Source organism: Aspergillus viridinutans (genome assembly GCF_018404265.1).
Source record: "Aspergillus viridinutans IFM 47045 DNA, scaffold_2, whole genome shotgun sequence".
Taxonomy (NCBI): Eukaryota; Fungi; Ascomycota; class Eurotiomycetes; order Eurotiales; family Aspergillaceae; genus Aspergillus; species Aspergillus viridinutans.
In genome coordinates, this window is record NW_025091218.1 from 1669548 (window position 1) to 1683587 (window position 14040).

The 14040-nt window shown below is 50.0% G+C and overlaps 4 protein-coding genes and 1 non-coding gene across 5 annotated transcripts; 4 read left to right on the forward strand and 1 right to left on the reverse strand.

The window, feature by feature from the left end:
- Positions 1-52: 52 nt before the first annotated feature.
- Aspvir_004154 (zinc finger CCCH domain-containing protein) lies at positions 53-1788 on the forward strand (the record flags this gene model as incomplete). The annotated part of the gene is made up of 5 exons (XM_043267386.1): positions 53-250; positions 312-359; positions 409-709; positions 840-1069; positions 1129-1788. 5 exons carry the CDS (start codon positions 53-55, stop codon positions 1786-1788), a joined length of 1437 nt encoding a protein of 478 aa, XP_043123321.1.
- Positions 1789-2511: 723 nt separating this feature from the next.
- On the reverse strand, positions 2512-2583 carry Aspvir_004155. Its single transcript has one exon. It is a non-coding gene; the product is annotated as a tRNA-Met (tRNA).
- A 2251-nt stretch (positions 2584-4834) lies between these two features.
- Aspvir_004156 (cation diffusion facilitator family transporter) lies at positions 4835-6113 on the forward strand (the record flags this gene model as incomplete). Its single annotated transcript, XM_043267387.1, has 2 exons — positions 4835-5393; positions 5473-6113. 2 exons carry the CDS (start codon positions 4835-4837, stop codon positions 6111-6113), a joined length of 1200 nt encoding a protein of 399 aa, XP_043123322.1.
- Positions 6114-7197: 1084 nt separating this feature from the next.
- Aspvir_004157 (xylulokinase) lies at positions 7198-8984 on the forward strand (the record flags this gene model as incomplete). The annotated part of the gene is made up of 2 exons (XM_043267388.1): positions 7198-7698; positions 7764-8984. The coding sequence occupies 2 exons, from the start codon at positions 7198-7200 to the stop codon at positions 8982-8984; spliced, it is 1722 nt and encodes a 573-aa protein (XP_043123323.1).
- Positions 8985-9704: 720 nt separating this feature from the next.
- On the forward strand, positions 9705-13161 carry Aspvir_004158 (Ran GTPase-binding protein LOS1; the record flags this gene model as incomplete). Its single annotated transcript, XM_043267389.1, has 5 exons — positions 9705-9716; positions 9912-11484; positions 11534-12556; positions 12615-13069; positions 13135-13161. 5 exons carry the CDS (start codon positions 9705-9707, stop codon positions 13159-13161), a joined length of 3090 nt encoding a protein of 1029 aa, XP_043123324.1.
- Between the last annotated feature and the right edge of the window lie 879 nt (positions 13162-14040).

Consider the following 14040-nt stretch of genomic DNA (forward strand, 5'->3'; position numbering starts at 1 on the left):
GCCTTGACAGTTTCGCCAGATATCGCTTAACTTTTCTCAGACGGCAGAGAAAATGTTGAGCGAAGCTGAAATTCGCGCTTTGGAAGGCCAAATCGGTACTGCCGTGCGCGACGACCAAAGGCATCATGAGAATCTTCAAAATCTACTGCAGCAATTCCAGTCCTTGCTACAGAGTTACAATGGTCTTAAGAGCGATTACGAGGAAGAAAAAGAAAACCGAGAGAAGTGGAAAAATCTAGCCAAAGGACAGGTGAGCTCAGCATCTTCCTTATGACACAAGAGATTTTTCTCTTCTTACAGTAACCTGGCAGGAACGTAACCCCTTCGTCCTGGTGCTGGTCGATGGCGACGGATATCTGGTGAGTAATTAGACTCTGTTGGAGCCTCCGTAGAGCTGACGGTATAAAGTTCAAGGAGCACCTGATCAAGGCGGGCAGCGAAGGAGGCGTCACTGCCGCTCAACTCATGAGCGAATCCATTAGAAGACTTTTGCAGGAACAACTCCCGGACCAGGCAAGTCAATGCCGGGTAATGGTGAAACTCTACTGTAATCTCCTGGCCCTGTCGAAGACTCTGGCCCGTGCTGGGCTGGCGGGCTTCGAGGCACGTTCATTGTCGTGGTTTGCTTCCAATTTCACTCGCTCTCAGGATCTGTTCGATTTCGTCGACGCGGGCGATAAGAAGGAGGGCGCGGACTTCAAGATTAGAGGTACGGTTCCACAGAATTGAGAAACTTGCGCTCATCAAGACTGATCGCTTGGTACGAGAAGAGATGTTTCGCTTGTTTGCCGATAATAGTCAGTGCAAGCACGTTTTCTTCGCGGGCTGTCATGATACAGGTTACCTCTCCCTGTTGACTCCTTATATTGGCAAACGCAATCGGATTACGCTTCTCAAAGCTGCCTCCTTTCATCCAGAATTCAAAACGCTGGATTTGCCGATCAGGGAGCTGCCAGAAGTGTTCATGTCTGCTCCCCTGGGCGAACGTCAACCTCCAGCTTCTACTCCTTCTCCTACTGCAGCTTTTGCTCCGGCTCCCAGGGCACCAGTCTGCAAACATTTTCAAAAAGTAAATCTGAGCCCTTGTTATCCTCCGAAAAGAGCAACGAGCTAATGACGTCAATACAGGGCATCTGCAAATATGGCAATAGTTGTACTAAGGACCATACAATGCCAGGTCAACAACTTTCTAGAACGCAGGAAGATACGCCGTCACAGACTTTGTCAACGGTGCGGCACTACGCCAAGTATCTTCCCTCCATAGACTCGACAGCAGAGAAACTCATCCCTGTCAATAAGGACGGAGATCGTATCGATACTTACTGCCCCATGCCATCTAAGGCAGCGTGGGATACCTATAACCGACGTATCAAACAACAAAAACTATGCAACAAATTCCACCTTGGCGGTGACTGCAGTGATCTTAGTTGCGAGTTCGACCACAGTACCAGTGATGTCGACCCTGCCTGTCTCGCCGTCATGAGATACATGATGCGGCAGCGCCCGTGCCCCAGGGGTCCCAAATGTCGCTCTCTAACGTGCTATTTGGGCCATATGTGCCAGAAGGAAGGGTGCAAGTGCACAAAATGGTCTAAGTTTGGCCGTGATACCCACACTATGGACATTACCATCGCTCAGTGGCTTGCGCCAGTCGAACATGACGACCAAAGCGAAACAACACCTAGTGAGGCAAACTCGGGAGTGAAATTGATGGAGTTTGAAAGGCTTCCCGATTCTTCGGGCGAGGGAGTTGAAATCGGTCCTACTTGGAACAGCCACCTACTATAATCTTTTGATTTTGGCTCACAAAGAACTATTTTTGTGTCACTCGAAATCATCATATAAGCAGACGACGAACTACAATGAGGACTCGGTGCAGATTGATCTAGACTATGTCCCCAAATAAGCCTTGGGCCATAAGGAGTTGAAATGACACGGAAAAGGAAATCACCTTGGTCCTACATGGACTACGCTCACTGACAGAAGACAGCTGGTCCATTGACAATTCGGGCACTCGGTCCTCCAGCGGGTATCTTAGGACAACCATGATTTTTTACAACGCTGATCATGCTTGCCTTCGGAAAGATTGCTGATGTTGTTCATATGGAATGAATGGGGCTCGATGCGGATGTGATCTTACTTACGCTGGTGATGTTGGATTCGATATCTTCATTTTTCCGATCCGTTGGGTGAAACTTGATCAACCTTCTTTGATCAGGGGTCAAACGACAATAGGTTGCCGTATATCATGTGCGAGTAGAATTCCGTGCAGAACCCAGCAAGGAAGCGGACTATTGGCTCAGAGCCAGCAATCGTGACCTCGGGAAGGAGGATCGCAATGCAAATTTCACGAGATTTAGGGGTAGTCCACGACAGCCCTGGGCAAGAACATAATTAGAACGCGTCATAGTCTATCTCTTAATGCATCTACTCCGTAAAGAGAGAATCGCCGCTATATCAGCCAAAAAAAATTCGGGTGGTAATTATGGGAAGGGGGAAAAAAGAATCAGATAGCATGTCCTGGTTTCGATCCAGGGACCTCCGGGTTATGAGCCCGGCGCTCTTCCCCTGAGCTAACATGCTTGGGATTAAGATAGCTCCCTGATTATGACTATATGGTCCTAGGTGAGCGATCATCATCGTATTGCAGCTTGTGGCTTATCCAACTGACTGCAAATTGCTTATCGCTGAAAAGCATGCAGGCGTAGGACGTCGGCTGGTCTGGCCTGTACTATTTTCAGGATCCAGATCAAAGATTGTCAGGAACGTAAGGTCAAAGACTGAGCTTCATTAGAACTATCTCCCTACTATATAGTCACAGCACATCGAAAGGCGTCTGATATTTCTGAGGGGTTCGATGAAAAATAGATGAAGAGGATGAAACATTAGGCAAGATACAATGGAAATGTGGCGGGCAAAAAAAGGAATCACATAGCATGTCCTGGTTTCAATCCAGGGACCTCCGGGTTATGAAGCCCGGCGCTCTTCCCCTGAGCTAACATGCTGACTTGTCTTGGCATTTACCTCTGATTTTGACCTCAACTACCAGGCTTAGGTAGTCTTCCGAAAACTTCACACCGTCACGCTGGCGAGAGAAAAGTTGAGGCATAGAGGATCTCTCCTTCCACCTTACTCCTGGTAATATGCATTAAACATATGTCGACTCGGATTTAACAGCAGAGCCTGGTCAATGCTATGACTTCGGAACGCCTCGTCTCCTTTTCGGCGCTGGTTCTTCTCTACAACCTAAGTGAAGAGGTATGTTTCGTATGAGACAATCATTCCAGCACTGGTACAATTGCAGATTGTACTTCGCCCCTATTGATGGACCATCGAGGCAATTTCGCGAGTACTAGAGCAGTAAATAATTCAAACAATTGGGCCTCTGATCATGGAGTCCTTGGTCCTATGGTAACAAGGTGTTTTGAATATGAAGCAGTTGCAAGCCATAACCACCCCACTGCTTGCGACTTTATCAAATGGTTTCGATATGAGTGGAGGAACCAGCATGAACATCTCGTGCGAGCTCAAGCTCAATTCCACGAGTCTCGGCGCGCTTCCGTATGAGGGGCCGGAGCTGACGTGGTAGACGACTCGTAAGGCATAACTATCGACTCGGCAAAGGCTCAAAGCACTCTTCGCACCGTTTCAGAAAGGGAGAATCTAAGTTAGACTGCGCAGGGGTCCAACAAGCCACAGTTATCCCCAATTAATGCAGAGAGTCCGACGAGGCGTAGAGGATTACGCATTCGAATGTGCGCTATCCGATTCGACACAGGACATGCGTGGACGTTTCTTGGCAGAGAGTTGTGGAAACTTGCAGACTCACAAGTCCGGATTGATGCTTGGTCTTCATGAAGTTGCTTGTTCCAGATTGGCATCCGCGGTTTCGAAGAAGAGTTGGCGATATCGGCAGAGCACCGCCAAGCATCCGGACTGTAGCTCCACTGGGCTGATATCATAGTGCGCCTGCTGTTCAGTTTCCATGACGATATTGAGCATCAGCGCTGTCATATACAATCGAAGTCGGATGGGCCAGCTTCTGAGAGTTAGCAATATAGAGAGGCATTCCTTGGTTCTCATCAGAAGCGAGAACAGTAAAATCTACAATCATTATTCGCCCCCTCATTCACTCAAGCATGTAAACAGTTGATACAGCAGGCACAAGGGCAGATCCGCCGTCGGGAGGGAGAACCGCCCGCTTTGAGTGGGCCAGTCAAGTCAGCCTGTCAGCACATGTCGGCTTTGGCTCAGCCGGATGCTAACCAGGAGGCTGTGATTCAAAACCATTCTTGAAGCTCTTTTTCCTGGTTTCTACCCTTCAAGATGCTGCGTGTACCTCTCTACAGAATAACATGAACTAGATAATATTATCTATCAATTATTTTGGAGATCCCCCCCTCCCAGACATGGGTACAGCCAAGAAGAACACAGTGTCCTGAGCTACCGCAGCCCTCGAATTAACCCCAAACTAATCTGCTGCCTCTAATTTGTCGCGTGCCTTAGCCAGTTAAACGTAAACCCCCCAGAGTGTACGTGCGTCGCCCTGATGCCGCTGACGCAGCCCCTGCGGTGCAGGGCTGGTCGTCCATCACCAACTACACCACCATCAACTTTTGTCCTCCGCCGCCCTGTATTCAGTGGACGGTCCGGTATCATTTGCACTCCTGGCGCGCGTCTCTTACCCCTGAAACGAGTCCTTTGTACATCAACGATCCTTCTGCGCCATAAGAGCCCCCTCTCCTCCAATGCTCGCGTCCGCTCCCTTCCGCGTCTTTCATTAACACCATCAACAAAGACAATATCTACCCCGAACCTCATAACCACTTCACTCATGGCAACTCAAACCAGAGAACATGGTGGCCACGGGGGTCATTCTCACCATCACCATCATCATCACGGAAATGTTTACCTCACCTCTGCGAACAAAAGTGACGCTGGAGTCCGAATCACGCGGATTGGCCTGGTTGCCAACCTCGCCATGGCAATTGGGAAATTCATTGGCGGCTATGTCTTCCATTCGCAAGCTTTGATTGCCGACGCCTATCATGCGCTCACCGATCTCGTATCCGACTTTCTTACACTAGGAACTGTCGCGTGGTCTTTGAAGCCCCCCACAGAGAGATTTCCCAACGGCTACGGGAAAATCGAAAGCATCGGTGCACTGGGCGTGAGTGGACTCCTGCTTTGTGGGGGCGTGTTTATGGGCCTCAATTCGGGACAAGTTCTATTGGATCAGTTCTTTCCCGAGGCTGCGGAGGCGGTCGCTCACTCCGGAGTTTTGGGTCATGGCCACTCGCACAGTCACGGAGTCCAGGCCCTTGGTCCGAATATCAATGCGGCATGGCTTGCAGGGGGGTCAATTATTGTGAAGGAATGGCTCTACCGTGCCAGTGAGTGCCCCCTTCGTCCGATTCCTCTCTACATTACTGTGGCTATCAAGCTAACCGCTGCGGCATTGCTATTGTCTAGCCATGAAAATTGCAAATGAACGCAAATCTTCTGTGCTCGCGTCCAACGCCGTACACCACCGCATCGATTCTCTCACTAGCATGGTCGCCCTGGTCACGATCGGCGGAACTTACATGTTTCAAGATGCGTCTTGGCTTGATCCCGTCGGTGGCCTTCTCATTTCCCTGATGGTGATTAAGGCTGGGTGGGGTAATACTGCCACATCCCTGCTCGAACTGGCAGATACTACGGTCGATGACGACATCAAAGACTCAGTGCGCAATGCGGCAGCCAAGATCCTTGCCAAACTCGAAGATCCACACGCGATTCAGATCCGGGACGTCCAGGGTATGAAATCCGGACAAAACTACCTCATGGAGATTGAGTTAGCGGTGCCGGGGGCTTGGTCACTCAGCCGGTCCCGCGAGATTGAGGAGACTGTTCGACATGCCGTCGGGGTGGCTGTACGCGGGGTCAAGCGGCTCAAGATCCGATTTGTACCTTCCGAACTGGAGCATCTAGACTTCACGGAGGAGTTTATTGCTCCGGAGGTCGCCAGGCAAAGCAACCCCGAGCCGCAAGAGGGCGATATAGAAGCGGTGCATGCGGCCCATGCACACCACCATCAACGCAAGGAGAATGAGACCCGCAAGACCCGGTAAACAATAGCGCTTGCATCTTTTCTCTTATATAAAGATCTGAAAATAGGACATATTCGTCATGTTAACTTTGCACTTTTTGCTTCCACTGGACCTCCACCGAAGCGCATGTGATACCCCGGAGGCAAAGATGAATAGAAGACCGTCCATGTGTGCTGAGGATGAGATTAGAATATCCGGAGTCGGATAGACGAGATCGGCTTGGGGCACAACGGAACTAGGAACATGATCTCGAAGAGAGGAGATTTTATCGGCAATATACAAGATGCTTTATTGTTGGCCTATCTGGTCCTTGGGGCCCCTATAGAGTATATAATCTAGAGACTGCCAGACTGAAGGCTTCAAATTCTCAACATACAATTACCCGGTAGTCAACTTTATCAACCATTCTTTTGCTTTTCTTAAAAGCTGGAATTATCATCTGATTAATATTGTACCTTACAGACGCGTTTTGTTAGACTCTCGTAATTCCGCCCGATTCTAGAACCTGCAGAGGCTGTACTCTATACTCTGCACTCTGTAGATAGTGAGAGAGTGATCTCGATATTAACCGGGGAGATTTCCGGCGGTGGGGTTCTCCTCATATACTCCCACCCGCATTCAAGCTCTCCCGGGTGTTTACATCACGTCGGCATCATATTATAGTAGGTATAATTGCCCTGATGAATTATTCTTTTTTCTAAAAATGGGAATGCCATTGGACAAAATGAATCCTTGAGTACAAGTAAATATTACCTGCTAAATTATGACCTATCTCACCCAAGGTAAAAAAGATTGGTTGGGGACCAGGAGGTTGAAAGGTCATTTTCCCAAGGTACCGACCGACTTTTCCTTATCCTGAATTTGCCCGAGAAAGGGATAAATTGGAGAGAGACAGCTTCCACCTGACAGTTTGCCAATTGACCATAAGTCTCGTCTTAACCCTTCTTATTATTGTCTTCGGCTCTTCTTCAATTCCTATTTCTTCCATAGTATTTTACACCCCGTTCATCCTACCTTTGTTTGTGTTGTCAACGTCCTTTCTTGTCCTTATCGACGTCATCTTATCTCTCCGCGGGGTTAGATTCTCAGTCATCCAACACACATCATGACTTCTCAGGGCCCTCTATACATTGGGTTCGACCTCTCCACACAGCAGCTGAAGGGCCTGGTGGTCAACCCAGAGCTGAAGGTGGTACACGTCTCCAAATTCGACTTCGATGCCGATTCCCACGGGTTCTCGATCAAAAAGGGCGTGCTCACCAACGAGGCGGAGCATGAGGTCTTCGCACCCGTTGCACTGTGGCTGCAAGCCCTGGATGGCGTGCTGGAGGGTCTGCGGAAACAAGGACTAGATTTTAGCCGTGTCAAGGGAATCAGCGGCGCGGGACAGCAGCATGGTAGCGTTTACTGGGGCGAGAATGCGGAGAGCCTCCTCAAGTCCCTGGATTCGAGCAAGTCGCTGGAGGAACAGCTCAGTGGAGCTTTTTCGCACCCCTTTAGCCCGAACTGGCAGGATGCTAGTACTCAGAAGGAGTGTGATGAATTTGATGCTTTCTTGGGAGGTCCTGAGCAGTTGGCTGGGGCGACGGGAAGCAAGGCGCATCATGTAAGTCGGTCATGTACCCTGCCTTGAACTTAATGGGAGCTTGCTGACGGTTGTTTGCTGGACAGAGATTCACCGGTCCTCAGATTCTCCGAATGCAGAGGAAATACCCCGAGGTCTACAGGAAGACGGCGAGAATCTCGCTTGTGTCTTCGTTCCTTGCTTCCTTGCTCTTAGGTCACATTGCGCCCATGGACATCTCGGACGTCTGCGGCATGAACCTATGGGATATCAAGAAGGGTGCTTACCATGAGAAACTCCTTGGACTTTGTGCGGGACCATTCGGCGTAGAGGATCTCAAGCGGAAGTTAGGTGACGTCCCGGAAGATGGAGGTCTACGTCTTGGAAAGATCAATCGATATTTCGTTGAGCGGTTTGGGTTCAGCTCAGACTGTGAGATTCTCCCTTCGACTGGCGACAACCCGGCTACCATACTTGCCCTGCCCTTGCGTCCGTCCGATGCTATGGTGTCTCTGGGAACTTCGACTACTTTCCTCATGTCTACTCCAAGCTACAAGCCAGACCCTGCAACACATTTCTTCAACCACCCCACCACCCCTGGACTCTACATGTTCATGCTCTGCTACAAGAACGGCGGCCTTGCGCGCGAATATGTTCGTGATGCAATCAATGAGAAATCGGGCAGCGGCGCGTCCCAGTCGTGGGAGAGCTTCGACAAGATCATGCTTGAGACGCCCCCGATGGGCCAGACGACAGAATCAGACCCCATGAAAATGGGCCTATTTTTCCCCAGACCAGAAATCGTGCCAAATGTCCGGTCCGGACAGTGGCGTTTCACCTACGACCCAGCCAGTGATACGCTGACTGAAACCAACGACGGATGGAACAAGCCGTCAGACGAGGCGCGGGCTATTGTGGAGAGCCAGATGCTATCGCTGCGCTTGCGGTCCCGAGGTCTTACCCAGAGCCCTGGCGACGGACTGCCTCCCCAGCCACGTCGTGTCTACCTCGTTGGAGGAGGTTCGAAGAACAAAGCTATTGCTAAGGTAGCTGGAGAGATCCTGGGAGGAAGCGATGGAGTTTACAAGCTGGATGTCGGAGATAATGCCTGCGCTTTGGGCGCAGCATACAAGGCTGTGTGGGCTATTGAGAGAAAGCCCGGCCAGACCTTCGAAGACCTGATTGGTCAACGGTGGAGAGAGGAAGAGTTCATTGAGAAGATTGCAGATGGATATCAAAAGGGTGCCTTCGAGAAGTACGGCAAGGCTGTTGAAGGGTTTGAGAAAATGGAACAGCAGGTGTTGAAACAGGAGGCGGCCAAGAAGTAGATCAGAAGTATATATAATGACCATGATGAGAAGATAATTCGAATTAGACTAGTGCATATGGACACATTCGAACATCGAAAAACCAAAAGGGTCTGGACTAGTAACATGAGATATTTAATGGATGCTGCCCAGTTGACGCCAATTGTGCCTGAATGTGCGGGCATCAAGGGCCACTTCGGGCGAGGCACGTCGCCCCTTGCCCTTTCTGGGCCACACCCGTTCAGCTTGACGTCCGCACAAGAAATGATTCATCACAACAATTCTCCATTTCTTTCCCCTCCATCAACGTCACTGTCATCGAGCTCTGAGGCTAGGCTAATCCTTTCGCTCTACTGAACCTCCTTTCATTGTCACACTTTATCATTGTATAAATATCTGGATATTAAGTCCTAGTCAAGAGTTCGCGTGAGTGAAGTCCCAATCTCCACTGAAAGAATTTTTTTTGGTCCTATTCATTTTACCCAAATAACTGGGGCTCATGAGAAGCTAAGGCGCCCACAGGCAAAGCCTTTGAAACACCGCCCGATTATTAGTATTATTATTATTCTGATGCTGGAACTAAACCTACTATGCATAGTTTGATAGTCTACTGACCCTCCTCTGTGCTATGACTCTCCACCGCCGTTGATTTTGATCCGGAACACACCACATTTTCTTGAATCACCGCTATTTTCGCTTTCAGAGTCCTCACGACTCCGAAGGTAGCCCGGCTGGTCGAAGATGGAAGAGCAGGTGAGCAATCTCATGCCAACTCCTGTGGCTTTTGAATCCGTCTTCACAAAAGTGGGAGAAAATAGAAAAAAAAAGGCCACCCCACCACCCTTCCCCTCGCGTGCCCCTCCGTAACCCTCCCCAGTGTCTACGTACTCCAAGAGCAACGATGGTTCTACAGGACGAGATGAGCCTAACAGTGTACTGTCTAACTAGGTAGCAAATGCAATTGAAATCGCCTCGAATCCGTCCTCAGACCCAGCCCTTAAGACGCAAGCCTTCGAATTCGTGAACCAGCTTCGCTCCGACCCGTCGGGATGGCAGGTCTGCCTTTCACTGTTCACACAAACTCCCCAGCGCTCGGGTATCGTGAGGCATGTCGCTCTGGAAGTGGTCAATAGCGCTGCACAGGGCGGTTTGATAGACTTGCAGGCCCTAGCGTTCGTCAAAGATGGCCTGTTGGCGTATCTCCGGCAGGTATACGGACAGGACGCAGGAGCATCCGACCCTCCGAACATCCAGAACAAAATCGCCCAAACCATCACCTTTCTCTTCTCTGCACTCTACGCCAGCGGGTGGGAATCATTCTTTGATGATCTGCTCAGCCTGACCCACAAAAGCCCCTCGAGCACGACACGCGACAACGCCTCCGGAATTATCTTCTACCTTCGGGTTATCAACTCTATCCACGACGAGATTGGTGATGTTTTGGTCTCGCGATCCCGCAATGAACAGGACAAGGCGAATGCGCTCAAGGACCTCATTCGGCAGAGGGATATACAGAAGATCACCAGCTCATGGCAACAGATTTTGTCGGAATGGCGGGACGGCAACGACGTAATTGTGGAGATGTGCTTGAAGACTGTCGGCAGCTGGGTCAGCTGGATTGATATCGGTCTTGTGGTGAACCAGACAATGCTTGATCTTTTGTTCCAGCAGCTGGGCCGGGCGGAGAAAGCGGATTTGAGAAAAGGAGAAGAGAAGGTGCGGGATGCGGCGGTTGATGTCTTCACGGAGATCATCGGCAAGAAGATGAAACCGGAGGACAAGATCGACATGATTATCTTCCTGAATCTCGATACTATTGTTTCTCAACTCTCCAATAGCCCCCCTCTGCACGGAAATAGGTTCACCTTCAAATATGACACCGATCTGGCGGAAACCGTCGCCAAGTTAGTCAATATCACTGTCATTGATATTGTACGGGCTTTGGAACAGGAAGGCGTCTCGGCTGAGTGCAAGGAGAAAGCCAATGGGCTGCTTCAGGCTTTCCTGCCACATATCCTGAGATACTTCTCCGATGAATATGACGAAGTCTGCTCAACAGTCATTCCGTGCGTTAGCGACCTCTTGACCTATTTAAGAAGAATCGCCAAAGTCAACCCCGCCCTTGCTTCCCAGCATTCTTCGATCCTGCTTCCGATCCTGAAGGCTATCATTGCCAAGATGCGGTACGACGAGACCTCCTCATGGGGCGAGGAAGATGAGCAGACGGACGAGGCAGAATTCCAAGAACTTCGCAAGAGACTTGGTGTGCTTCAGCAGATGATCGCTTCGGTCAATGAACAGCTATACATGGAGGCTGTGTCGGAGATGGTGGCAGCGACCTTTGAGAACCTGCGGCAGTCGGGCTCCCAAATGGACTGGCGTGACCTGGACCTTGCCTTGCATGAAATGTTCCTGTTTGGAGATCTCGCAGTCAAGGCGGGAAGTCTCTACACCAGGGGTAATCCCAACAACCAGGCTGCCGAAAGGCTCATCGAAATGATGTTGAGGATGGTCGAGTCTGGTAGGTATATCGAATAGATAATCTCGATGATCGGGCTAACGACGTTTAGACATTCGTTCATTCACCCATCCGGCAACGCAATTACAGTATATGGAAATCTGCGTGCGCTATAGCTCATTCTTCCACCACCATACCCATCTAATTCCGGGTGTGTTGGAGAACTTCCTTCAACTGGTTCACCATCCTATCAAGAAGGTGAAGACTCGTTCTTGGTACCTCTTCCAGCGCTTGGTCAAGCAACTCAGACAGTACGTTGGTAATGTCGCGCAAACCGTTGTGGAAGCCCTTGGCGATCTTCTGGTAATTCGCGCTGAACTACCTTCGGAAGGATCTGACGGTGATGAGATGTCTTCAGAGGACCACGAATTAGCCGACGCCATCTTTAACAGCCAGCTGTATCTTTTCGAAGCTGTCGGGATCATCTGTTCGACTCCCACCGTCTCAGCTGATAAACAGGTCCTCTATGCGCAATCGGTGCTCAATCCTGTATTCCTCGACATGGAGAAGAACCTGGAAGCGGCGAAATCAAACGATGAACGAGCCATTCTTCAGATTCATCATGATATCATGGCGCTGGGAACCCTTGCCCGCGGATTTTCAGACTGGATGCCTGGAACGAACACGCCCGCTACTCTACCTGCACCCGAAGTCTCAGCAGCCTTCAATCAGGTGTCGGAAGCCACGCTGGTTGCCTTGGAGTCCCTCAAGTCCTCATTCAACGTTCGGACAGCTGCCCGGTTTGCCTTCTCGAGGCTCATCGGCGTCCTCGGCTCTCGAATTCTGCCACAGCTGCCAAGGTGGATTGACGGCCTCCTTACTCAGACTTCTTCCCGCGATGAGATGGCCCTGTTCCTACGTCTCCTAGACCAGGTTATTTTCGGATTCAAGGGCGAAATCTATTCCATCCTTGACACACTACTAACCCCCTTCCTGCAACGAGTGTTCTCCGGAATCGCCGATCCCACAACCGGTACGGATGATGAGATCCAACTGGCTGAGCTGAAACGAGAATACCTGAATTTCTTGCTGGCCGTTCTGAACAATGACTTGGGTGCTGTCATCATCAGTGAAAGTGAGTCCTCGTCACTAACAGTCAGTCCTTGTTCTAGTGTAAGCTAACCCAGTCCCAGGAAATCAACCCATTTTTGAGACCGTCATCTCCACTATCGAGCATTTCTCCAAAGATATCGATGACTTTACCACAGCGAAGATGGCCTTCTCTGTTCTCTCGAAGATGAGCAGCTCGTGGGGCGGTCCGGATGTCATCCCGGAAGCTTCCAACGGAGCCCCTCCAGCACAGGCTCCGCTGCCCGGTTTTGGCCAATTCATGATTACACGGTTCTCGCCATTATGCTGGGCGCTGCCGTCCACACCCTCCTTCAACTCGAAGGATGCGCAAGCCAAGCAGGTTCTTGCGGAAGCTGGCGGGTTACAGCGTACGATATACTCCAAGACAGGCATGGAGTACCTCGCGTATCTCCGCGACCGTGAACTGCCCGGTATGGGTATGGGTGCAGAATTGATTGAAGAGTTTGTGGGTGCTTTGAGCCGGCTGGACTTGAAGGGGTTCCGGCAATTCTTTCCGGTATGTTTTTCAAACTTCCATCATTATCTCGATCTGGATTTGAAGCTGATGTGGGACTGGTACAGTCTTTCATCCAGCGATTGAGCGCATGATATGATTTTACCTCGGACGTGGTCATCTCTATTTCTTCCTTTTCATCTTTCTATTCACCCATACTCTTCAGCATTCCTCAGAGTCATTTCACTTCCTTTTAGATTCCCCCACAGTTTGGTTTGATGACTGATGTTCTCATGTGGTCCTTTAAAACACTGATTGGTCTGTCCCCGGCACGCTCTTCCTTCCCAGTGTCATGACTTCACTACACCACCGGTACAGAAAAGTATATAGTTGGTGAGGCATTCGTTTGCATGATTAGGCGTTGATATACAGCGTTCTTTGTCATCTCGATTTATTCGGAAGCGACGAGTTGGACAAAAAGGAGACAACCTTGCTACTGAGGCGGAGGCAATGCAGAAACGGAGAGAGCCGGATGGTCAGGGTGACCGCTGCTGGTACGATGTGAGGACCTGGGTTTTGGCTGGGTTTTAGTTACGTGGGATGGCGGTCTCGGATGAGTTCTATGACTGGGGCATACTTGAAAGGCGGAGTTGTCGGTATCTTGCGAGCAGTCGACTCGTTTGTCAGTCTCATGGCCGATTTCCGATAGTCAGCGGACGATGGATACCCATCAACGAGGGTTTACGTATGTACGGTCTTGAGAACTTAATGATAAATCATGAAAAATATGAGATACAATGTCAAGAATATGATTTGGATTGCCCATTCTCCTGTCACAGATAGTAGTAAATACTGAATATTGGACAAGATTGTTGCTCTCTGCGAGTTGTTCGTACCGGCCAGCCTGCTAACCTTTCTATATATGTGACTTCGGCGCCCGACGCTCACTTTTATCAGCTATCATCATCAGAAGACGCCAGATACATGTACAATTAGGCAGAGCATTTCAGCATCCACAGCGACAGCGGTCTTCA